The sequence below is a fragment of the Hipposideros armiger genome, unplaced genomic scaffold (assembly GCF_001890085.2).
Source record: "Hipposideros armiger isolate ML-2016 unplaced genomic scaffold, ASM189008v1 scaffold_356, whole genome shotgun sequence".
Lineage (NCBI taxonomy): Eukaryota > Metazoa > Chordata > Mammalia > Chiroptera > Hipposideridae > Hipposideros > Hipposideros armiger.
The window spans coordinates 17,592-42,374 of record NW_017731706.1 but is presented as its reverse complement, the minus strand read 5'-3'; the positions used below and the strand labels follow the sequence as shown (position 1 = coordinate 42,374).

At 43.4% G+C, this 24,783-nt stretch overlaps 1 protein-coding gene across 1 annotated transcript in view; it reads right to left on the bottom strand.

Moving 5' to 3' along the window:
- Positions 1-333: 333 nt before the first annotated feature.
- SVIL (supervillin) overlaps positions 334-24,783 on the bottom strand; it is a 35,880-nt gene continuing 11,430 nt past the window's right edge. Inside the window, exons 8-21 of the mRNA XM_019661639.1 lie at positions 24,052-24,199; positions 23,779-23,924; positions 22,396-22,571; positions 18,923-19,067; positions 18,127-18,403; positions 12,615-12,766; positions 10,206-10,311; positions 9,345-9,552; positions 7,611-7,744; positions 5,708-5,863; positions 4,046-4,189; positions 3,709-3,833; positions 1,569-1,724; positions 334-1,468 (exon numbers count right to left, since the gene is read on the bottom strand). Coding sequence (XP_019517184.1) covers positions 1,382-1,468; positions 1,569-1,724; positions 3,709-3,833; positions 4,046-4,189; positions 5,708-5,863; positions 7,611-7,744; positions 9,345-9,552; positions 10,206-10,311; positions 12,615-12,766; positions 18,127-18,403; positions 18,923-19,067; positions 22,396-22,571; positions 23,779-23,924; positions 24,052-24,199 — 2,160 coding nt within the window. The 3' untranslated portion in view covers positions 334-1,381. The remainder of the gene's footprint in view (positions 1,469-1,568; positions 1,725-3,708; positions 3,834-4,045; positions 4,190-5,707; positions 5,864-7,610; positions 7,745-9,344; positions 9,553-10,205; positions 10,312-12,614; positions 12,767-18,126; positions 18,404-18,922; positions 19,068-22,395; positions 22,572-23,778; positions 23,925-24,051; positions 24,200-24,783) is intronic.

The following is a 24,783-nucleotide window of genomic DNA, read 5'->3' as shown; positions in this document are numbered from 1 at the left end:
GTTACAGTCCCAGGGTAGGGCCACATAAGTAAGTGATGGCGTTTAAGACAAATGTGCTGTTATCCAATATATTAAACTTCAACCAAAGTGGGGACAGTAAGGACTTACAGTAGGTCTACAGAATTTGTTCAAAACCATGGATTTGGGATTTTAAGGACATATGACCCTGTGAAGTTTTCTGGTTCATTTTTAAGTTTTCTAAATGCCTTATGTATTCAATATTTTAAAAAGGCACCAAGATCCTGAATTTGAGATGTAGACATAGTTGTAGGGTAAACAGCTTCTGTTGAATGATGATTAGCAAAAATATGTCTTCAACATAGTACTTAGAAGTAATTTTATGAGTGGAATATTTATTTAGTCTTAGGATCATGTATAAAATCTTGTCCTAAACTAAATGAACAGATGAGTTAATATTTAATGGTGACATACTGGTGCTAGGTTAATATTTATAGAAAATATTTTTCAGAAAGGAACATGCTGGGAACTCAATTGAACCAATCAATTAATTATTGCATTTATTCTGAAGCTTTAATTTTGGAGTCCTAGATCGCAAAATGACATGTTTAATGTTTACAACAGGTATTAGAAATTGAGATTTTTTTTTATTTCTACTATTTTAGAGTAAAATTGTAGATAATGTTCCAAACCACCATCAAAAAAATGCAGAGCAAACTTTTCTGTATATAAACTGTACATAAAAACAAGGCACTATACATTTTAGGGAGATAGTAAGGTAGAAAGGTGGACTCACACAGGTTCCACACCAGGAAGTAACCATGTTTTGTTCATTTTAGCACCGGAAGCAGCACTCAGAACAAGTCAGACCTAATGCCGAAGGAGACGTTTCTGAACACGTGTGGAGATACATATCGGTGACAGAGCTAATTCCATCTACCTTTTAATATTATTTTGACACCAAAAAAAAAAATCTTAAAAGTGAATGAATACATATTGCTTTGTTAAATACATATTTGATTTATATGGTGTTTATATAAATATATATATATATATATATATTTTAGAATCCACAAACTATCAAAATAACACTTTATAAAGAGAACTGCTTTAAAAAATGAGGCAACGCTTAGCTGGAACAGGAGGGCAGTGCTCTCGCAGTTGCTGGGAACCGCTGCGTAAGTGCACCTACGGATGTTTTTATTAACATTACCTGCTGAATCGTGGAAAGAGAGTTCCCGAAGAGTTCTCTTAAACATTTACAAAATACACAACTCCAGGACAAAGCAGTAAAGCTAATAACTTCAGGGTTTGAAAACTCTGATTAAAAAATATTTTTAAAAATACCAGTCCAAAAAGTATCCATTTTCCTGGTCCAATGGTATTGAAAGTGACAGCAGAGCTTCTGTCAGCATCTCTCCGCTCAGAACAGACCTTTTGCTTTCTTCAGGTTCACCTGCTTCCAGGCGGGCAGTGCACTGTATTCCTCTCTTGTCATGTCTAGTGCAAACTGGAAGAATCGGGAGAAATGCCCAGAGCTGAGTAAGGGGACTGTATCGGCTGGCCCCCTGTGTGGCTTCATTGCTATCCCACCTGAAGAAAACACTTACCTCAAAGTCTTCGTCAGTGAGATAAATCTCAAGCTTCAGAGGGTCAACTCCCTCGGGCAGTGGCCTGGCCAGGAGATCAGCCAGTGGGTAAATGGTTTTACAGAGCTTGGCTAAGACGTCTTCCACGAGGGTGATCTGGTTCGAAACTTCAGTGTCCTAGAGAAGGAGAAGAAAACTCTGTGTCCCACGTCTTACCATGCTCTATTTTGTGCTTGCAAACACACAACCCTGTCCAAGCCCCACCCCAGCCTGGAGATCCCGGCTCCAGGGGAAACAGGGCTCTGAAGTGGAAAGGAATTGCCCAAAGCCCCTCAAGCACGCCTTACTGACTTTAGATATCTTCCCATCTCAAATTTCAAACAAATCCTCAGGGCTGCCTCAGAAAAAAAAAATTTAGGGAATATTATCACGTGGGTGAATTATGGCCTAACATTAAATTTGAAGTCCAAACACCAGAAGCATCCAAATAATAGCATGTGTTTGAAAGCATTTCAAAATAGTTAACCTTAAAAGGAATTGCACTCCCCCTTTCCCCCACAAGCCCTTGTTTCTTAATCGATGATAGAACAATGTAGCCAGAAAGCGCATCTAGAATATGCTGGGGCAGAAACAAGATTTAAAAAAAACGCCGTGCATTTAACTCTGAATAGATTATTCCAGTAAATTACCTTTCTCTGGTAAAGTTGGCATCCCAGGTTGGCTGCCCTCCCTTTGGGTGGGCGGGAGTAGTGAGTGGCTAACAGTGCAGCAATATTCCCTATAGACTAGCGGTCAAGAGGCAGGTTTCAGAGCCAGCCTGCGCCTGAGAGCTAGGACAAGCTACTTCGTATTTCTGGGCCTTGGCTCCTTCACCGGTAAAACGGGGATGATAATAATAAGGTGACTCTTAATGACTGGTTGTGAAAATTAAAGGAAAATCCGTGTAAAGTGGAGCAGTGCCTGGCACAGAGCAAGCGCTCCGTGCATGTTAATTATTATTACACTGTGTCAGCGTGGGAAGCCTGACTGTTCACTGGCCGGAGTCCCACAGGCCTGCAGAAGACATTGCTCAGCCCCCGCTGATGGAGAGCGTGCACAGAAAGATGCCCTTGATTTACATCCTTGAACTTAGCCTGCAGTGACAGTGCCCGGATTCCCTAGAGCTCTGAAGTTTCGTGGATCACGCATTTCTTGTGAACAGGGCCCCCTCAAGGCACTGTGTTGGTCGGCAGGCTGCCTTAGCCCCTCCCTGTGTAAGTCAAGTCCATGTGGCTAAGGAGAGTGGGTAGGCTCAGCAGCGATGCTTGCACTGTGACACAGGCTCCCTCTGTTGTTAAGCAGCAGAGAACCTTTCTTGTTTGTTTAAACTGACTCAGACCTCCTATAAAATGCACTCATGTCATCTCCACCCCCGCCACCCCCAAGAAAAGCAGTTCTTCTACACAGTAAGAAAATCAAAACAGAACAAATCTATTTCCCACACAACCGAAAGAACCCTTGAAATTGCTATTGTTAGCAATGTTAGAAACTCATAAATTAAAAAATTCTACATAGCTGTAGGAAGCTTCCTTTTTTCTGGGCAGTTGGAAATGATAACATTCTGGTTCATAATATGTTCTGGCAACAGAGATTCTGATAAATGCCTCATGTGGTATTACCAGGTGGTCTCATAAAAGACAGTATTAACATGATAGTGAACCGTTTCTTATCAGCAGTGGCTCACAATGCAGCCATTCACTTAGTTATTTATACATATTAATTCATCACGGGGTTATTTTGTGTCTCCTCTAATACAAGGTCAGCGTCTGAAACATGAGGATTTTGTTGCGCTTTATATGGATCTTGAGAAGCAATACATTTTTGGCTAACAGAATATAGAGACAACAGCTTTTATCTACGGATATTTAATGGATCATTAATTTTACCTTTGCTTTAAGGATTTTTAACCTGAGCTCCATGTGTAGAAAATTACCAAAATACTTCGATTGATTTCTCCTTAGGCTTTTTCTCTTCTTAAGCTAATTCGATGTGGATTCGTTAACATGTTGTAAATGAAAAGACATGTTCTCACTTTGAAAATACAACTGGATGCTTCTCCCCCCAGGTAAAGGCTACCCACTATCCAAAAGGCAGGAGCCACCTTCACAGGGGATGTGCTCACCATTTCTGTGATTTCAGCGATGTCCTCTCTGTGCTCCCAACTGGGAAACATATTGGTGAACGTCAGGGGCTCCAGACCGGCGTGGATCAGGTAAGATTTGGGGGGCGGCTTCTTGATATTTTTTCCTGCAGTTACATAGAATGCAAGCGTCAGCAGACCCAGGAAGAGCCCAGGGACTGTCTTTGTTTGAATCTCTTGACTTCATGCTTAACACGGAAGTTATGGGTAGTTCATAACAACACATGGATGATGTCTGTATAACATGTTATTTTTCACTGTGCTGAGGGGTCCTGGCTTGTCTGTCCATCACTCCAGCCCACTTCCCGGGGATGCTCACCTCTGCAGTACTGGAGCACGGTCTCCATGGCGCTCTTTCGGTCGGAGGCCCAGCGAATGCGGGCAGAACCGGTGATCTTGTTCTCAATGGGCCACCAGCCTTGCCAGAGATACACCTCATGGTGATTGTCAACAAGGAAAAGTGCTGTGAGGGCAAAGACAGACCAGACAATCGAGAGCTGCTTCATGGATGCTTCTAAGTCCCTCTTCCCCAAACCTAACAGATGCCTTTCCTCCCTGCTGCCTTTGTCAGTGGGAGAATCCCCTTGGCAGTTAAATCCAGGGGCAAAGGGAGGGTCTTCATAATACCTCGGCCCTTTGAACATTAAATCAGAAAAGACTTCTAGGCAGGGAGAGGTGGGCCCCTTTCCTTCCCTCACCTCATCTCTCCTCCAGCCCCTTCTTCCTTGGCCCCTCCTCCTGGGCATTGGCAGGGTGCTAAGAGTGGAAGGGATAACGCACATGCCACCCAAGGGGTTGTTAGCACCGCTTATGTCTCAAGAGCATGTGAAACACTGGAGAGTACATCACGCTTGCTCTACAGGTCACTGACGTCCATGCCCCATGTATGACTGCTTTACAGATGAGGGCAGTCTGAGGTTCTGTTAGAGAGAAACGGGCCTTAACATCAAACCATCAGCCTGACTCTTACTCCATGTGGCAAAGGGGCTCTCACTTGCTAGTCAGCCCATCCTTTCCTAGCATACATTTTAGAACTCTGCGAAAACCACATGCTTGAAAAGCCCAGGGGAGGTTGATAACCCATCCTGAGCCTAAGGATGAGGAGGGTAGGTAGCAGCCTTCCTGTGTAAGACACTTTGCTAATATTTCCCACAGTATGACATGTGTACCAGCCAAGCTTTTAAGGTGTGACCTACCCAGTGACAGGTGAGGTTCCTGGCTGGGAGAGGGGAGAAGCCATGAGTGCTGGGACCGCCGACCACAGGCTTGACTGCAGGCATGGGGGGAGGGTCTACGCAGCCCAGTCTCCAGTGACTGTGACTGTCCCAACCAGAAGGAGGGTCCAGCGGTTCTGTCTTGTGGTGGTCAAGTGGAAACAGACCTGACCTGCGCAGCCTTGGAATGGCAGACACTGTTCTTTACCTAACTCAGCAGATACTCCCAACTTCCTGCTCCTGGGCACTTGCTTTCCCAGGATCCCTGGCAGCTGGCCATGTGACAGAGCTCTGGCCAAAGGGATGTAGGTAAAAGTCAGCTGGGGGGCTTCAGGGAAAGCTTTTGTTTTATCTGATCAAAGGGAGAACATGGCCATTACTGCCCTTTTTCCTACCCACCCTTTTCTGTCTTGAACGAAAATATGAAGGCTGGAGCAGAGGCAGACACGTGGGGGCCATGGAGCAAGAAGGCTTAGGGAAGGCTGGGAGAGCAGCAGACACACCAGGCCTGACACTGTTGTGCTCAACCTATTCTGAACTGACATGCTTGGGCAAGTTAAGTAACTGAGCCTCAGCGTCTTACAATATGTGGTTGATGTCATTTTTCTTATGGGGTTGATGTGTGGATTAAATGAGCTAATATAAAAAGCTCTGGCAGGATACTTGACCAATAAAAATTGCCTAACAAATGCAAAAGGAAAATAAAAAGGCTTTTTGGAAGGTGCATCTTTTGCTGCTTAGCATGACTACTGCCCTGAGGGCCGTACCTGGCTGCGGTGCACTATACAGGTCTTCCTGAAGGAAGGGCATAGAATTGACCACAGATGGGTCTCGGGCAGGATACATGAATTCTGTGGCTGAGAAATCTCCGGAGGAACTGCTGAGGATGAACAGGCGGGGTGTGAAGTTAAAATTCCCAGGATCTTGGAAAGAAAAAAAGAGAACAAAGCTGAAGACAAAATATTCACCCACGTAAATATTAAATGGATTGGAGAATTCATGTAAAACATGAAATAATCAAAGAATTAGTATAAAAAATAGGTAAGGTTTATCTGAACTTGAAGGCAGAGAAGGACTTTTTAATCATAGTTGTAAAAGAAGTCATCAAAGGGGAAGGGATGTACTAACAGCATAAAAATGAAAAATTACATTGTAAAAAAACCAACCAACAAATAAAATGAAAAGGTAAGTGCCAAATTGGGAAATAAGAAAACTTGTTAATATCCTTAGCAGATCAACAAAATATGCACAAAGTCCAAATAAAACATTCACCAAAGTAGAAATACAAATGGCTAAAAAATACATATAGAAAGTGTTAAATGGTACTTCTAATTTAAGACATGGAGTGAAAACAGTGCTTAGATAGCATTTTCCCCCATCAATTTTTGGCAGTGGTGGAAAAGGTAATGTAATGAGTCTGTGCTAGGAAATGTACACTTTTGAATACTGCTGGTGAGAATGAACTTGGTGTAAATGTTTTCTTGATACACTTCTTGATATGGACTATAAAACTTTTACTAGTGAACACAGCAGTTCCATATCTAGGAATTTCCCTTAACTAGGAATGAATGCAGATTATTATTTTTAAAATGATTCACAACTATATTATTATATAATAGAGAAAAACCGGAAACAACTCAGCTCTCCAACTATAAGAGACAGGGTAAGTAGAGAATGTCATCTATTATAGAATATTCATGGAGTGCCCTGCAGCCAGTAAGAGTCTAAATTATTAACAACTTGGGGAATTGTTCATAATAAAGGGAAAAACCAGGGCACAAAATGGCATGGATGATGCTAGATTTTATTTTAAAAAATAGATATGTATATATAACATAGAGAAATGTTAATTTTTGGTTATCTTTGAGAGATGTGATATTATAAAGTGACTTATTTTTTTTTAACTTCTCTGTGCTTTCAAACATTCTCCATCACCAATATACATTATTAAAAAATATATATAGGAAAGTTTATAACAATTGCGAGACGGTAAAATGGAGCGGTTATACATCCATGCCATTGTTGTCCATACTCAGACAAGCTGATTAACTTCTCCGTGCCTCAGTAGCCTCAACAGTAAAAATGGTAGAGTGTTGGCTTGTGAGGATTAAATTAACGTCTACCAGGTGTTCAGTGCCTGAGTCATCCTAACAGCGTAATAATTGTTAGCTTTTCTTCTTATGTTAATCTGCATTTAAGTTGATCTGTACTTTTGTGCATTTAAATACAAAACCGACCTACTCTCTAATTTAACTCTGCTACTTCCCTGCACCCTGGACGCTGGCCAAACTGAAGGCCTCCTGTTGCATAGGTTCCTACTCTGTAATTGCTCATCTGGTTTCCTGGAATTTTCTCCTCTTTTTCCCTTCTTCTCAAGTCATACCCACCTCCGGCTCCACATAAATGCCGTGTCTCCGTGGAGCTGGGCGTGACTTTTCCTGGTGGAAGGAACGCTTTTTCTTTTAAACTCTCAAACTCCTTCACCTGTATCTCTTTTATGATACATACAATTTTATTGGGCATTATAAATACACCTTATTTAGCCTTATCGGACTGTTGGCCTGTGAGGACCTAGCCTAAGCTTAATTCATTGTGTGTTGTACATAGTAGGTGCTCAATAAATATGTATTGAATACATGAGTGATCGGACGCTAGGGAATGTGGTATTACCTTGAAGCATGCAGTCGTAGGCTTTCCTATCTCTCCTTCCTAACGCATCCCAGAATCCCAGCGGCTCGGAGCCTTCGTCACACTCGTGTATTGTCACTTTGCTGCTACTATGCAGTCCTGCTTCCAGGGGGCATCTGCATGGAGACCAATAATTTTTTTTAAGCTTTGAAAGTGTTGGCAGCACAAAATTATTCAAGACTAAATCTACCGATGAGTTCACCATCTCTCTTCTACCCTCTAACTAAAACAACTCTTACTAATGAATAAAAACATGCTCTGTTGTTTATGAGTGTGTGTAGGGTTGGCTTGGCCCTTACAGAGGAAGGCACAATTACATATAAGATGTAATCAACATCATATTCATTTTTATAGATAACATCCATATTTACGATTCCTGGTTCTCTCCTGCTGGAACATAAGCTTCATGGGGACAGAGACTTGGGTTTGTTCACTGACAAGTCCCTAGTTCCTAAATCTATGCTTGGCACCCACTAGGCACTCAAGAATTTTTGTTGAATGAAGGAAGGAATGAGGTCTTCTTTTGTTTTTTTCGCAGGGGTCCAAGTGAAAAATCTGATAGGCTATGAATGCCTTTGGATTCTTCACAGAACATCATTTTTTTGTCCCTCCTCTCAGAATGGTGTTTTGAGATGAAATATCTTACTTCACAGCCGTCCGCCTGTTGAAAGGCCACTTGCCTTCCTTCTTTTCTCCATCATCTCCTTGCAGCGCTAGGCTTTAGGGTCGTCACGAGCAAAGCAGGCCCACACTGCACTGCTTTGGTGCCCAAAGAATGGATTTTACCTAATTGTATTTTGGTGGTATGTTGTGGCCCTGGGAAACTCTTCTTTTTTTACTGTACAGATGTTACCAAGGTACTCCCAGGTCTCAGCCTATAGAAACACTAGGCATCTCCCGGGCTATTGGGGGACACTGGGACTTCTTTGGTTGCTTGTAATAGCCATTTTGCATGGGCCACTAGGAAGTGTAGCGCCCCAGCTGCATCCCACCGCTAGACAGGTAACCAGGCATTACAGCCCACTCCCCAGGTCCTCACTTAATGCCCTAGCACAGTGTGCTCTCTCTCTCTCTCTCTCTCTCTCTCTCTCTGTGTAAGTGGTCAGTGTGTGTGCCTGCCTTGGAGACGAACAAAATCCAACACCTGTGGGTGTGTGCTGTGCCTGAGAAGTGCCCCAGGGGTCCAAGAACTCACTGTTGAGTGGTTGCCTTCCAGAATGCAGAAATACAGTTGTTCTCTGAAAAGGGAGTACTTTATAGTCTGTCACAGCTGGTCGTTTCCCAAACTTCTCATTAGCTAACTGATTTTTGAGATTCCACTGTCTGACAAAACTCATACTCTGAACTTCTAAGAGATATTTGAAATTGCTCTGTTTAAGTAACAAAGGACGCTTACAATTCAAAGCCGAATCACACCTACGAAGAAACTAAAGTGCTTGTTGGGTCCTTTCCTGAGTCCGTCACTCTGCCTTTTGTGGAGGCAGGTAAATCCTCAGGAAATGGAAGAAGCCCTCGAGTTGGATGTTTTGGCTGAGATGTGTGTCAGGTATACTGGGGACGTCAGAGGCCCCTGGCAATGGTCATGACTACCCTTGTTGAAGGGTGTAAGCACACCGGGGCATCCACTAGGAATCTTGAGAACCATTCCCATCTTTACCTACATGTCCCATAGGAAGCCCTTTCCAGAAAACACCTTCACACACCCACAATACTCACTGTTCTTTGATTTTATTTGCTGCGGTCCTTCCAACCTCCTTTGTGTGGGCCTGAGCTTTGCATCCATGCCACAGGTAAATGAGGGCTTTATTTACGTTGAGGACAACCATGGACGTCCTGGACCTCAAGCTACTACAGTGACAGGCCACTTCCAGCAAATTTCCCTCCATGGGCACTTCTCCACGCACACAGTACAGCCTCCATTCACCTGCAGGGGGCACCAGCGGTACAGGGTTAGGGTGTGTGCTACACAGGGAGACTGGCCCTTCTGGGTCCCTGCTGGGCAGTCAACCGCAAACACAGCCCCATGACTTAAGGGAAAGTAGAGGCTGAGGTCATGCCACGGCTGAAGTCAGCGGCAGTCTCACTGCCAACCCAGAAAGCAAATCCTTTTGGAATTACAAGCAGGTTGCCAAAAGTTCACGATGCAGAGAAACCGTTTTTACAAAATTTATAAATGCCTAGGTAAGTCATATAACAGGCATGTTTTAAAAGCCTCTAAAGCTAAGGTGGTTTTTTTTGGATGCTGGCTAATAGAAAACTCATAATTTATAATAGAAGATCCTCTGATTTTTTTTTTTTTCTCCCAAAAAGAGACAGAGTCACTGTGAGGATTCTGTTTAAGATGAAGTAATCTTCCAGCCTCCAGCATGCAAAGTCGGGTCTTGAGGTACACACGCCACAGGAGGGGCGAGGACTATGAGCTCCCCACAAAGCTGATTTATGAGGCAAACATTGGGAGGCTTTCAGTGGTAGAGCCACAGTTATATGAAGAGAGGCTTACTTTAAAGCCCCACGCCTGTAAAAATACCTTCCAGGAGAGGAAAAACAAGTCTAATTCCAACTCTAAAAGTGACTCACTTTGCACATTTTCTTCCTCCTCTTCCCGTCTCCCGGAGTGCACCACCATTCCCCCCTGGAAACACTGCAGAAAACAGGGGGGCTCCTTTCCCTGGAGAACCTGGACCTTCCAATTTAAACACATTAAAATAAGTAACATGTACTGGTTTTCAAAGGCATAGAAATAATACACACCTGTTGTAGAACATCTGAAAAGTATCAAGAAGCACAAACAAAAGCCAGTGACAATACTATTATTAAAAGATAACTACTATTAAAATTCTAGTGGATAGCTTCCCTTTCAAAGTATTTTTCAGGTATATATTTTCTCCAAACAAAAACAGGATTGCTGCTTTATGTTGCTTGCTACAGTTAATGTTTGTCATTGAATATATATTTTAAAACGTGAATTTTGATATTTAAATGGTATTTCATGGTTATAGGTATGACAGGATCAATTTAAACACATTTTTAACAAAGTTCACTTCTCAGCACTGAGAATGACTAATCACTGACTTAATATTTCCGGGGAAAAGTACCGTCTCTTTTGCAACCTTTCCAAGAGTCTAGTCCTAGTGCCATGTGACTGCCAACCATAGCCTCCCCTTGCCTGTTAACACCCTCCCTTCCATCAGGTGTGAGCTGCACCATGATGACGTTACGGTTGAGTCAACTGACTCTCACTTTGGCAAGACATTTTCCCTGAAAGAGGAAACTGTTTATTGAGGCTGGCAGTTGGGGAGCACTGAAGATAGAAGCATTTTTCACCATGAGTTAACTTATCAATCTCAAGGCCCATTTTGCATAATTAAGTGCCATTTTTGTGGCAGTGTTTTATAGGTCTAGTGATTTTCCATCTGTTGGATTGATTAAAAAAATGATATGCTCCAACTGGCTAGATTAAGACTCGAAACTCTAAGGATGATTTTGAAGGCATGATAAAAACATATTCATTGATGGCCTTTTAAAAAAACAAAAAGGCAGCTGAAATTACCCACCATTACAAATACATGAAAATGCAATGGTCACTAACAGCTATTTGTAAAATATAGTCCATAGTAGAAGAGGATTGGTTCTTAGGAAATCTGGACGGCTGAGTGAGTATTGCTCTATTTCTGGAGAAAATTCCCCTGTTCTCTCCCCTATGGTGTCATGTTTCCCCAACACGCCAGAGTTAGCTCTTAATTACTGGTACTAAAAGATGGAACACGAGGCACACAGAATCCAAACACTAAACAGAATGTTTACAAAACCTTGAATTGGGGCAGTAGTACCATTACGCAGGTCCTGGGGTTATAATGGTGACTAAGACCGGGACAGACATGGTGTCTTTAATGTTTGTGGGCAAAGACAGATAATAAATAAGTAAATAAAATGGCTATGTAGTTTTACATAGTGGTAAGTGCTATGAAAAAAATAACACATACTAAAGGGACAGACAATGATGTGAGAACAGGGAAGGGATCTGGATAAAATAGGAAGGTGACATTGGCACATAAGCCTGAACCGTATGAGGTTGAGTGTTACATATGGAGCCAGGGGAAGCCCTCCAGGCAGGGGAAATAGTGCAAGAGTCCTGGGGTGGGTGGAGAGAGGTGTGTCTGAGAAGTAGCAAGGCTGGAGCGGCCGGAGGGCCGGGGGAAGACCCGGGGAGGTTGGAGGGGCATGGAGGGCCGACCACAAAGGTGCTGGTAGCCCACTGGGAAGCTGCTTAGATTGTAGGCCAAGTGTGATAAAGAGCAAGGGGGTGACATGATCGGACGTGTTCTAGAAAAACCACTCGGGCTGTTTTGAGGAACGCAGATGATGGGAATGCTCATTTTTACATTAATCTCTGATTAGTACAGATTTGGTTAGGATAGATTTGTTTACGCGGAATAACTGGTCAAAGTTTATGAGCATTTTCAGGTTCTCGAGCCAAAACTGTTTTTCAGGGTGGCTGTTCCAAGTTACATTGCCAATGAAAGCACATGAGGACCCTCCTCCTACTGCGTCCTTGACAGCCTGGGTCCATCCTTTAAAGAAAAAAATCTCTACTAAGTTTTGCTAAGTTTCCACTTAGCAAAGAGATGCTAAGTGGAAAACAGCATCTCTTAGTTTTCTTTTACAATTCCTTGGTGATTAGTTAAGTGGAAACTTTTAAAAAACACTCAATGGCCCTTTGTCCTTGTTTTGCAGATTTACTGTTTGCAGGTACAATCTTTTTATTTAAGATCATACTACAACAGGCGGGCCTTCCTGGCTGAGCGGAGAGGGGATGTAAGGAGAGGCACAGCCTGAAGTCTGGAGAAGCTGGCAGGACTAAAAAGGTATTTGGTTGAGTTGTCTTTGTTCATTAGAATTGGGTCCTTCGGGGACCTGGTTACACATCCGAGGGCTCCCAGCAAGGACATCTCTCCATTTCCTGTGCAGCGGCTTTCTAGGACTTACCTGGGCACCTCTCTCTTCATCCAGCTCCACCGTCATCAGGGCCGACGTGCCCTTCTCACTCACAGTCGACTGTCGGCCCTGCCAGAAGAAGTAGACACACTTCTCTTTGCCAGCCACCCTTATGGGGTGCTCGGCCTTCTGTCGGCTTCCCACTGCAAAGACACAGAACAGTGGAGGCTGGGGTGAGCTGCTGCTAAGGCAAACGAAGAGCAAATACACCGCTCACTTCTCCAGGCTCTGCGAGGACAAAGAGTAGAGAAATAGTTTTTGGGCAATGGGGCCCAGGAGACATCACTCACCACTGCAGGGCGAGTAAATCACACTGCAGGAGAAGAGAGAAAAAAAAAAAAACCACCTTTCTTCCTGCTAACTGACCCTGAGACTCCAACCTGGAGAAAAGTGATCTAAGCGGCCCTCTTGATACTCTAAGAAAAACACCTGTCATCCTACAGGAAGGAGCAGACACTTCCAAGTGTGTGACCGAGAAAGTGGTGACTGCCAGAGCAGGACCTACGGCTCCCAAGTCCACAAATGCGTTTTCCATATTACACCATTTTTTGGCAAAAGGTTAGCTGGTAGAGAAAAGATATTGAAAACAACAGCTGGGCCAGCTTTAAGCACAAAGGGAAAAAATGTAGTCTGTTAAAAGTATTCTAGTAAAAAAAACAAAACAAAATCCACTTTGAAGACTCCAAGTTCTGTAAGAAACGGAAGGGATGAATTGCTGACATATCACTTTCATAAAATAATCTGAGATTTCAATAATATCTGTCACCAGGGCTGTAGCCAGGATTAAGTGCTGGTTATCCTTATTGTCTGGCACCTCGCAGGCTTCAATACGTATCCGCAACGCACAGAAGGCGGGTCTCCCTGACAAGCAGTCACAGAAAGTTAATCGGCCAAGTGGTTGTTTTACACAGTATTTCAGACCACAAAATTGCTACCTTTCGGAACTGATCTCACTCCGACTCCCCTCTGTCATCTGTTCAGCAAAGATTTTTTTGAGCATCTACTGTGTGCCAGGAACTCTTTAGGATACTAGGGCTACAACGATAAGCGAAACAGACAACGTCCCTGCTTTAGTTCTAATAAACAAATAGATTAGCAAGATTCTTTGAGGCAGTGGTTACGTGTGATGAGGAAAATCGGCAGGGGTAGGGTGAGTGTTACTGGGACTGCCTGTGGAAGGAAGGCCTTTCTGCAGAGGTGGGTGAGGGGAGGCCTAAGTGACGAGGATCTGGAGGCAGAGCCTTCCAGGCGGAATGAAGTTGGGAGACCAAGTTCTTGATTCCAATACCCAGGTGAGCCTAGTAAGTGGGAGCCAATTGTGGGAGGATGCTGATGGTTGCAACACCCATGCATCTTAAAAATTGATGATAATAACTAGATTCTCTGCTTCTATAGTGCCTCAGTTTTTCATAGCCCCAATCCTATTCACCAAATCACAGTTGTCTTCAGGTTGAAGGTAAGAAGGAAGCTTATGTGTTTTAAGTTCTTAAGAGGTCAGAACCCATATTTATTTGATTTTGTTTCTGGCCCATTAGCAAAGTACTCTATAATAGTTTTCATAAATAGTTATAATAATTCTTTAATTATTTTGACGAAGCGCAGTCTTTAATGCCATCTGAAGTACAGTACACCTGAATGGGTCAGATCTGTGTATTTTCACGTGGGCCAAGTGAAATAGCAACCATCAATAAATAGGTTATGAATATTCACAATTAATTTGAAAGCTACTCTATTGAAATTTCTGATGATTAGATAGGAACAAAAGTTTGCTTTTGCTGAGAAACCCCATTCTTCAAAGTAGTGAAAATTAGTTGTGTTAACTAGATTATTGGGAAAAAATATGCTTAAAATATATCATAGCAGTGGATACATATTTTGGTATTTGCTAGCACTTAAACATATTGTGTAAATATGTACTCATGTTTAATCCTAACATTCTAAAATGGACTTGAGTATATGAATCTAAAATAGAATTGTATTTTTTTACAAATATTTCATAAAACAGACTTTTCACTAATTTTCCTTGCAATTTTCTTCAACATATTCAAATGTAATCCTATGTACGACTTAATTTGTAATTCATTTATTTTTAATTTTAGCAAAGTAAAGATTAAGTTTTTATTAGTAAGAACTTCCAGACTATAATCTTTATAACATTGTTCAGATGCCTAATTTAAAGTGTTGGTTGCATGGGCCGGCCAAGTGGTGCGTTGGTTAAGAGCTGGCTTGGGACGCCAGAGGGCCCCAGTTCGGATCCCACATATGAGGGCCAGTGACACTGCCCTCTACAGCTAAGATGCTAAACAACAGCTCAACCTGGAGCTGGGCTGCCGTGCGCCCCTGGCGATGGCGTAGGCTGCAGCCCCTGCTGCAGTGGGTTGCCATGGGCTACTGTGTGTAGCCAGCAGCCAGCAGCCAGCAGCCGCAGTGAGCGGCAGTCCAGAAGCCGGCGACTGATCTGCCTCGCCCGGGAAGAGTGCAATGATGGTGCCAACTTGGGCCAGTGAAGCAACGTCCTCCACAACTAGACTGAAGAACAAAAGGACAGCAACTTGTCTGTTCCCCTTCCCCCAATTCCCCAATAAAAATCTTAAAAAATAAATAAATAAAGTGTTGGTTGCAGTATGCCATCAAAATATTTTCAAAAGTAAGTTTGTTAGCAGTAGTTATATTTAGGAGTAATAGAAAACGAAGGTATGAAGAACTGCTCAAGGTCAAGAGATTTACTGCCTGCCTACTTATAGGAACCTGACCTGTATCACACTCCGGAGTGTCCTGACCCAGTGTCCTTGGGTACTTTGAGCAGCTCGTTTCCCCACCTTTGGGGGTACGAGCCATGCCCTGCAAGACCTGAGGAGACCACTGGGGCAGGGCACCGACCCATGGAGGCCTCTAGTCCGCGTTCCGTGGAGCTCAATGAGCTAGGCTCTCTGTGTGTGCTTGTGCAGGCTGGCCAGCGTCCACCAAGAGGACGACCCCTACAGCTGCTGCTTTCTGCTGAGCCTGTCCCAGAACATCCCGAGCTCCGAGTTCAGTCCTGTTTGCAGGTGCAGGCCTGGTGGGGTATAAGTGATGAGGAGCTGGATGAGCAGTCACCCAGGGACCGGTGCTGCCGGGAGGACGACGGAGTGACTTCAAATGCTTTTGGGCGATGCTGTGCTGCTCCCAGGGGGACGGTCTGGACTTGGAATGCTCCCCACTCTAACTTAATTCTCTGCAGCTGGACTTCTTCAGCGCTCTAACTTTGCTCATAAAGATAGTGCTGGATCTGGCTGTGAGATGCACACATTATTGACTGGGAAGAAATACAGAAAGGAAATGCCTGGCTCAAATCATTATTTCTTTGGGGCTTCCAAGTAAATAGTCTATGGAGGCCTCAAATCTTAATTTTTAAAAATTAATTCATTTTAATAATCATTCATTCATTCATTCATTCATTTGCTATTACTTCTTTTTTATAACTAACAGCTAGGGTAAGGACATGACTCAATCACACACTGTAGAGCCTTTGGTCTCCCTTTATAAAACATATAGCTCCTCTTGTATTTTGAGAACAAGAACTATGTAAGTTTTCAAAAGTTGTTCCTTAAAGCTGTCTGTTCCTCAACTCCAAAGGTTAGTAGATTTTTCCCCACTATATTCTCTCTTATTGTCTTTATGGCCAACCAGCCACACAAATTATTACTTCAGTTTGCCAACTCTGCGTTACATCAAGGAGCTTAACCCTACAACAGTGGCTCACGGAAATTGCTATTATTTTGGGTGGATCCACGTGATCTCATCTTCAAGTTAAATATAGTTATTATGCTGCTGCTGCTGAGAATGTCAATGACATTTATTTCCTGCACCTACCATGTGAACATGTGCCAGGCATGTGCTAAACATTATACATCCCAGAATATAATATCCGTAAGCTGGGTGTTATAAATTCTACTTTCCAGGTGAGACAACTGAGGCTCAGAGAGGTTAAATAACTCTACCCAAATTGCAGAGCTGGTATGAGAGGAGATTCAGACCCAAGCCATACAGTCCCAGGGCCTATGACCTTTCCTCTGTGCGACAGGGTCTCCTATGAAAGGGAAAGGGGCTTTGGTGTCCAGCTCTGCTCTCTCCTAGCTGTGTGACTTCAGTGGGTTACTTAATCTTGGTGTCCTGTTCCTTATCTGAGAAATCAGCATATGGACAGAACACATCTCGTGGACCCTCTGTGAGGCACTCAGCTAGGGCCTGCGGTAAAGCCCCTAGTGTGTGTCTTGTGGGTTGGGTGAACCTCTGGGCCTGCAGCCTGGCTCTGGCACAACCCCATGCAGCCCTCCTGCCCTGCCTGGAGATGCCGTCCACTGGCCACCCAGGTCTTGCTTTGCTGGGCTTTTCTCAGTGCAGGCAAATGCCATCTCAGGGAATTAAGCTCTCCTCCTTTGGCATGGAGTAGTTACCTCTCCCCATACTGGCCTCATTGTCATTTATACCATATGTTTCTTGAAGGCAGAGTTTGAAGTATTTGCTTGCTTCTCAGAAAAGTCTCTAACATACAGAGTAGGTGCTCAGTAACTGCTGTGAGTTGATTAAGACTTACTTTTGATAAATTAGGAAAGAAATCAAATGGTTCTAAGTCTGCAGGTGTTTGATCAGCAAGTGACAACTTCCTGTGGCCCAGGGATGGCCCCACCTGGATGGCAAGAGGGCTGTAAGGAGAATGAAAGTAGCCCTGTTTGTATGTTTGGGTTTATGCAAGTTGGGTTTCTATCAACTCCTTTGGAGTCGAATCTGGAAGTCACAGTTGTGACATAAGCTCTCTCCTAAGTGGGTAGCGATGATGGAGACCATTCATAATGTGCATAACAGCTGCTTCTGGTCAGAGATAAGCACTTCTTTCTCCAAAGTTTACTTGCTATCCCCCGCATTGCTTCTAGAGCAAAGCATACAATTGAGAGTTTGCTACCAAGAGTACTTTACCGGCAGGAACCATGAGGAGTTTGACTATGTATTTATTCTACCAGATCCACAAAGAACTGCTAAGTTCTCAGTCTCACAGGAAATAGCTTCTTCCGTTTTTAATAAATTTGGGGGGCATGTATTTGCTATAATGTTACTACCCCATTTGGTCTCAGTTCTAAATCATCCAGCTATGCTTTACTTAATGACTTTAATTCAAGCAGCATCCAGCCACCTGGCAAATACCAACTGGAGGCAAGTCGTCACTTGCCTAGAAAACCTCTGGGGACAGGGTTGGGGAGGGCGTGAAAGTCGTCAAAAATGTTAACATGCAAGTTTCCTCTGTAGAAGGAAACAGCCCAGATGTCAGCCATGCTGGGTTGTCAGGAATCTGTTTGCAGGTTTGCTAAGCAGTTCTCAAAGCGAATAGCTAGGCTGACACTCTGCAGCCATGTAGCCAGGGTGAGTATTATGCAGAGGGAGCCCAGCTCCAGCAGTGCTGAGGTTCCCAGTCTCAGAGTTGGGTCTGGGCCTGTCTCAGTTTGAAGAAAACGTAAGTGTCACTAACCTGAGGTGCTCACCATGTACTTCCACTTGACCACATAGGTGTCTCCCTCATGGAACTGCCCGATGCTCTGTTTGGGGAGCCTGCTATAGTCGAATTCTAGGATATGCCAGACATCCACAGAGACACTAGCAATCTCAAACTGCCTCCTGTCGTCCCCTTCCACCAGGCCATAGCCACGGCCCACATTCACCCCGTCCAGCACAGTGCCAGCGGTCGTCTGGGGCACGGGTACCATCCGGGTCACGTCGTATGGCTTGATTTCAGCCCTAGGATCCTCCTAGAAGGGAACATTAAAAAAAACAGTCTGTTCACTTGCTTGTTTCTCCAGCCGTTTCGTCTCACACTCAATGCAGTTTCACTATTAATGGGACAGTGTGAGAGTTGAGCTTTCACTCTCTGTCTCACGGCATTGAAATGCATTTAGGGAAAGGCTGCATTTAGGGTAAAGACTTGGGGAGGCCTGAAGACTCACATCACCACAGTGAATGGGACATGTATAAACCCAAACATACAGACAGGGCTACTTTCATTCTTAGAGTTGGAATATACAGTAAAACCTTGGTTTGTGAGTGTTCTGCAAGACGAGCAAACATTTCTAATACACTTTAACTTGGTAAACGAGCGATGTCTTACAATACAAGTAGTTTGTTTCCAGAATGAATTATGCTTGCCAACCAAGGTATTACTGCAATTAAAAACTGGTTTGCTAGGAAACTCTGGGAAGGCGTTTAGTTTCAGGTCTCCACTGTTGAGCCCCCAGCAGCCCTGAGGTGTGAGGCCTGGCCACCTGGCGTACCTTCTGTTGGGCGAATTCGCTGGCATTCTTCTCATTCGGTCTCTTCAGTTCAGTCCAATCGAGAAATTTCTCTTTGAACAAAATAGTCTCATTGTGTTCGGTAAGTCTCCCAAATATCGCCCAATCAGGCCGCCCCTGTCCTTTTCTGCAGGTGGGTGGGTTGGGGGAGGGGACAGGAAAAGAAGCAAGATTCAGCCACGTGAAAACAAAGCAAAGGGACCGAAACAAACACATGTGGTTATTGAAAAAACCCCAGGATGCATAAGTAGTATATAGAATGAATGGTTCACTCTTACTTATTTTACCAAATCAGTGACATTTTATTATTTTAGCCTGAAGCCTTGAAAAACTTTGTGTCCACGGAGTTGATGAGGAGGAATGAAAGGCAAACCATGTCAGGACTGGACTTTTCTTGCATTCTAGCAAATTCTTTTGTTTGGGATAGGCTGGGGGTGGCATAGTGGGCTGGGTGCTGGGTGAAGCAGGAGTCATGCACATACGTGCATGTTCCTCGCCTCCTGTGCCACCCTCAGGCATCTGCAGGACCTCACCAAGCTCCTGTCAAGTTCATGAACAGATGGGAGTTCACCCTGAACTCTCCACTGTTTCATGTTACGACGAAGCTCTTCAGTCTATTCTCCTCTCTTACTAAACTGAACATTCTTTCATATAACATAAAGTAAATCTTTACATATTTATTTCTAGGCCACTGGATATGGCAGTAGGCAGGGGGAGCACAGGGACACAGGGAAGGAAGTGACACAGCCCACCCAGCTGGAGGCCTGGGATTGCCTCAGTGTCTCAGAATCTGAAACTGTGCTTGGAACAAAAGGGAACTCAGAAAAAGGTACAGGCCTACCTCAGAGATATTGCAGACTACTGCGATAAAGCAAGTATCACAATAAAGAGAGTTTTGGGCCAGTCGAGTGGCTCAGTAGGTTAACAGTGTGAGTTCGACTGACAGGTTTGATTCCCACATGGGCCAGTAACGCCGCGCCCGAGCTGAGCTGCCGCTGAGCTGCCAACAGGTGGCAGGATGGCTCAGCTGGTGAGAGCACATGCTCCTAACATCAAGGTTGCTGGTTCAACTCCCGCATGGGATGGTGGGCTACGCCCACCTGCAACTAAGATTGAACACGGCACCTTGAGCTGAGCTGCCCTGAGATGCTGATGGGTGGCCGGGTTGCTCAATGGTTAGAGCGTGCGCTCTTACCAACAAGGTTTCCAGGTCGACTCCCACATGGGATGGTGGGCTACACCCATCCACAACTAAGACTGAACATGGCACCTTGAGCTGAGTGGCTGCGAGCTGCTGACAGGCAGCTGGATGGCAACTGGACTTGGAGCTGAGCTAGCTGCGCCCTCTACAACTAAGATTGAAAGACAACAACTTGGCTGTTCCCCTCCTGCAGTTCCCCAACACTGTTCCTCTTCCCCAATTCACCAATAAAATTTAAAATAATAATAATAATAAAGCAAGTTGTAATCTTTTTGCTGGTACAGGGTCATGCCTTCAATGTGTAAAAAATGCGACATCTGTGAAGCGCAATACAACGAGGTGTGCCTGCACAGCCAAGAAAATGCATGCTGTAGAGGGTTCAGCCCTGAGAAGATCGTGCAGGTATTTCTCATCCTTCCAACTCAATCTTTGGTTGTGAATCGGGCCTGGGATGCGGAATGTCCCCTCAGACCGATGAGCAGCGCTCACTGGGCCCTGCTGTCACCTCTGTCTCATTACTTCCTATTTTGGTCTGGACTACAGTTTCTGACATCACAGCTAAGGCACATCACTGAGGCTGCCTGTTTCAAAGGAGATTGAAAAGATGAAGCACAGGGTGCAAACACAGCCACCTCGTAGTCCTGTGGTACTGAAGGAACCAAGGGCCAGCACCTATGGAAGGAAATGCAGGACTCCCTTGAAAGGCTGTGTGTGATCTTTACCAGAAAATATCTGAATGGCTGCCTTTTATATAAATTCGAATCTGCAGACTTGCTAAGATGTCTATAGAAAGAGCACTTGGTTTCAGCTTTAGAAATGTGTCTTCAAAGTTGTGAAGCTGCACGAACACGAGAGGGAGCAGGCTGCAGTGTGAGGCTATGAACCGGAGTGGGAGCAGGTGTGCTTCTCTCTCCATCCTTATATGTTGGAAGGGGGTTAAGTCATGACACCACGTCAGTGGTTTCAGCCTCCTTGTTTCTTAAGAAGGGCTGGATGCTTCATGTTAGCCGCACCTTAAAATCTCCGGGGTGCTTTGAAGACATACTGACACATAAGGCCACCCCACACCCGAACTGAAAACACATCTCTGGGGCTGGGCCTGGCACATGCATTTTTTTTTTTTAAAGCTCCTCAGCTGATTTTGGTCTGGGCGATGTTGAAAATTAGGGGGTTGGGTGTTCCCTCAGCTACTTCCAGACCTGTGATTACGTCACTGCTAAATATGAATTGTTCTCATATGGGTTTTATGCTTTAGATTTTTTTTTTCCTTTACTATACCAAATAAAATATTCTTTTTAGCCTTAGCTTCTGTCTGGTAAAACTCTAGTTATTACAATACTAATTTTAGGCTAAATGTACATTTGTTCCAAAAAGGATTTGAAAACTTTTCACCTACATCAACAAAATGTTTAATTCTTTCTACAGTGATAATTAATAATAAAATAAATAATTTGATTTTAAAACAGGAAACTAGGTAGGAAAATTGAAATTTGTACATTAGCTCAATGGAAACCTTTAAAATGCAGTTCTTGATACCTACTACGCTATGTTGTTTGGTGGCACATCTATTTCTAACCTATTATATGGCACGCAATTTAAAAACATGCTTTTTTTCTGGTAGCTAAGAAAAACAACAATTTCTTTGCATATAAGAATTATTTTTCTTAAAATCATATTTCTTAGTTTGTGCATATCCTGCTGATTTGCCAAAATTACTTTAAAAAGTCCAATACACTGAGGAAAATACTAAAATTACAATCAGTATTTCAATACCATATCCTCTCCTCCTCCATCCAAGAAAAGGCACAGAAACCACCTACTGGCAAATAAATGGTAAATCCTGGAATTCAAGGGCTATGCTGGGAAGGTGTGAAATTAGAAGGCAATGTATTACTTTCACATCTTCAGATCAATGGCTGAATTCCAGACCCTGGGAAGTTTTCAGGTCAGCGTGTAATTTATGTAAACAATTGCTATTCATCTGTCACAATAGCATCTGGACTGCCACAGGTGAGAACAGTTTGTTCACTTCAAGAAATGAAACACAGCACAAACATCTTCCAGGAGACTACACCATCCATATTTCTGTATTAGTTATGTGAAAGCTAAAGAAATGCTCTTTTTTGTGAATATTCATGGTACTGTACTGCAATTATGCATGAAAACGAAAACCTATGAAAAGTGGCAGTAGACAACTGTGATAAGAACTGGGTCCCTCCTTGCTGTACAATGCCATCAAAGATCACAGGAGTACCTGGGAATAAGTGGATTGCATTCCCCGGGGTCCAGTGGATTAATGTCACAATTCTCATAGTCAAAGGTTCCATTCCATAAGTGCTTTGCCAGCTGAAATGCTACTTTCCGTTGCGCTAATGTAACTTCTTTTCCATGCCACACATAAACTTCACTGCCAAAATCAAATACCAGTACCTGGGAGAATGGCACAGAAGAATCTGTTAACTTCCAGGTCAAGCTCCAGTTGAATCGGGGGTCCCTACTGATAGTGAGTCAAATGGGTGATGATACAAATGCAGACGGAACAATCGGTACAAACACAAAAAGATCACAAGATCTGAGCAGCTGGCACACTGAGGCTGCTTCTGCCCTGCGGGTGGGGATTTCTGTCTTGTCCTCAATGCCCAAGTTAATGTTCCCTCCTCCAAACTCTCAAGCCACCTAAAATTTCTGATTCATAAAAGAGTTAAGGATGTCTTCCTTCCTTCCTCTCTCCCTCCCTCCCTTCTCTCCTTCCCTCTTTTGCTCCTTCATTCACTTAGCATATACAGGCCACTTCATACATGCTCCACACAGAGGGCCCAGTGATGTCCTCTCTCCTCTGTACAATTCCAAGACCCTCAAGGGCAGAGACCATACCATACTTATATTTATAGCAAGGGGTGCTAAATGTTTGTTGAATGAATACATGACTGTAATGCTATTTCTTATTTCCATGCCTATGGTTTGTTGTACTCTTTCTTCCTAGAATAATTCCTCCCTTCATTTCCAGCAATCCAAATTCTACTGAACTCCAAGCTAGGCTCAATTTCACTTTCTCTTTAAAGTTATTCCTGATTATTTATTTTTTTGGTGACTTGTTTCCCCATTTATATGCCTATACATATCATACAATCAATCTAGCTTCAGATAACATTAGTTATTCTCCTACTCAATGAAATTTTGTCTTTCACTTTTTTTCTCAACACTTAGAAGACTTAACGGTGCTGGAAACATATGTATTTAATAACTATTTACTGGTGTGAGGAAAAAACCAACACATACTTGGTAAACATAAAACTAAATTATAATAAATATATGCATCTATCATTCCCGAAACTAAAGGACTGAAAAATATTTTATCGAATGTGTATACAAAAAATCAAGAGATAGGGCTAGGTAATATATACATTTTGCCTAAAATAGAAAAGCCTTCAATGATTCGTTGAACCTCCTCTGAACAATATTCTGATATCTGTATTGGTATTTAAGGTGGCAGTAATGGTTTGAAATCACAAATAAATGTCCTTTTAAAAGATGTCACTGTTCTATGATGGTACTGACACTGGCTAACATTTATGGGGCACTTACTATCTATTTTATTGGGCAGCCCTGTGCAGAGTGCTGCTCCCACTCACTGTACCTCTTTTGATTGCAGAAGGGAGCACTTTGGGATTTTCCCCCAGAAGTCGTCATCAGGAACAAGCTTGTCGTCCATCAGACGGTAGGTGCAGTTTGTTTCTATTATGGCTGTTTCATACAGTTCATCTTCTTTTGGGTCTCCAGCAGCTTTGGGGTACGGACAATAAGAGGGTATTACATGACACACTGAAAAAGTGGCTGGTTTAGAAGAATGAAGTGGGGAAGAAGAAAGGATATTCAAGTCATCATTCTCTGAAATGATATAAACTCTTACATTGGTAGCTGGTTTGGCCACCCAGAAGCTTCCAGAAGTCTTTGGCTGCATGAGTGTGGGTATTAATTCCTTCTTCGATAGTTTGGATATAAGAAGCTCTACAACCAAGTTCCCTCTTTGTCTGAATTAAAGTTGCAAGTTCTGAGGCCTAAAAAAAGGAGGAACACAGTTACCTGGGCAGACAAGCCTGTGGCTAGGTGGAGTGGCACATGCTGAAATCAGAGACAAACCATGGTGTGTGTCTGAAAGGAAAACCTTGTGACCACAGGAACCCGAGGCACTGGTTGTTGGGCATTTTCAACAAAGTCAAGAAAATGTAAGTAAAGGATCATGGGTATCAATTCTTTAGAGCAACAGTTCTCAGTCTTCACATTCAACAGATCACTTGTGAAGCTTTAAAAAAAAAATACCCATTCTTGGGGTTTTTCCCCATGAGATTGTCATTCATTAAGTCTGTGCAGAATTTCATAGGTACCTGGGATAAACAACTTTGAAGTGACATGACAGTTTGTTTTTTTCCACAAGGGTGAGAACCAACCCAGGACTTAAATCTGGAGGGGTAGGTTATAATCCTTCTAAAACATCCCACTTCGGCACATAATAATAGCTTGAGAGACATTCAGGAAAATAACTGCTATCTACCCCTTCTCGCTGCAATGAAACAGTCACTGGGCGTTTGAGGAGCTTTGTAATCATCGGGCAACTGGCGCAACATTCTATTGGTGTATAAAC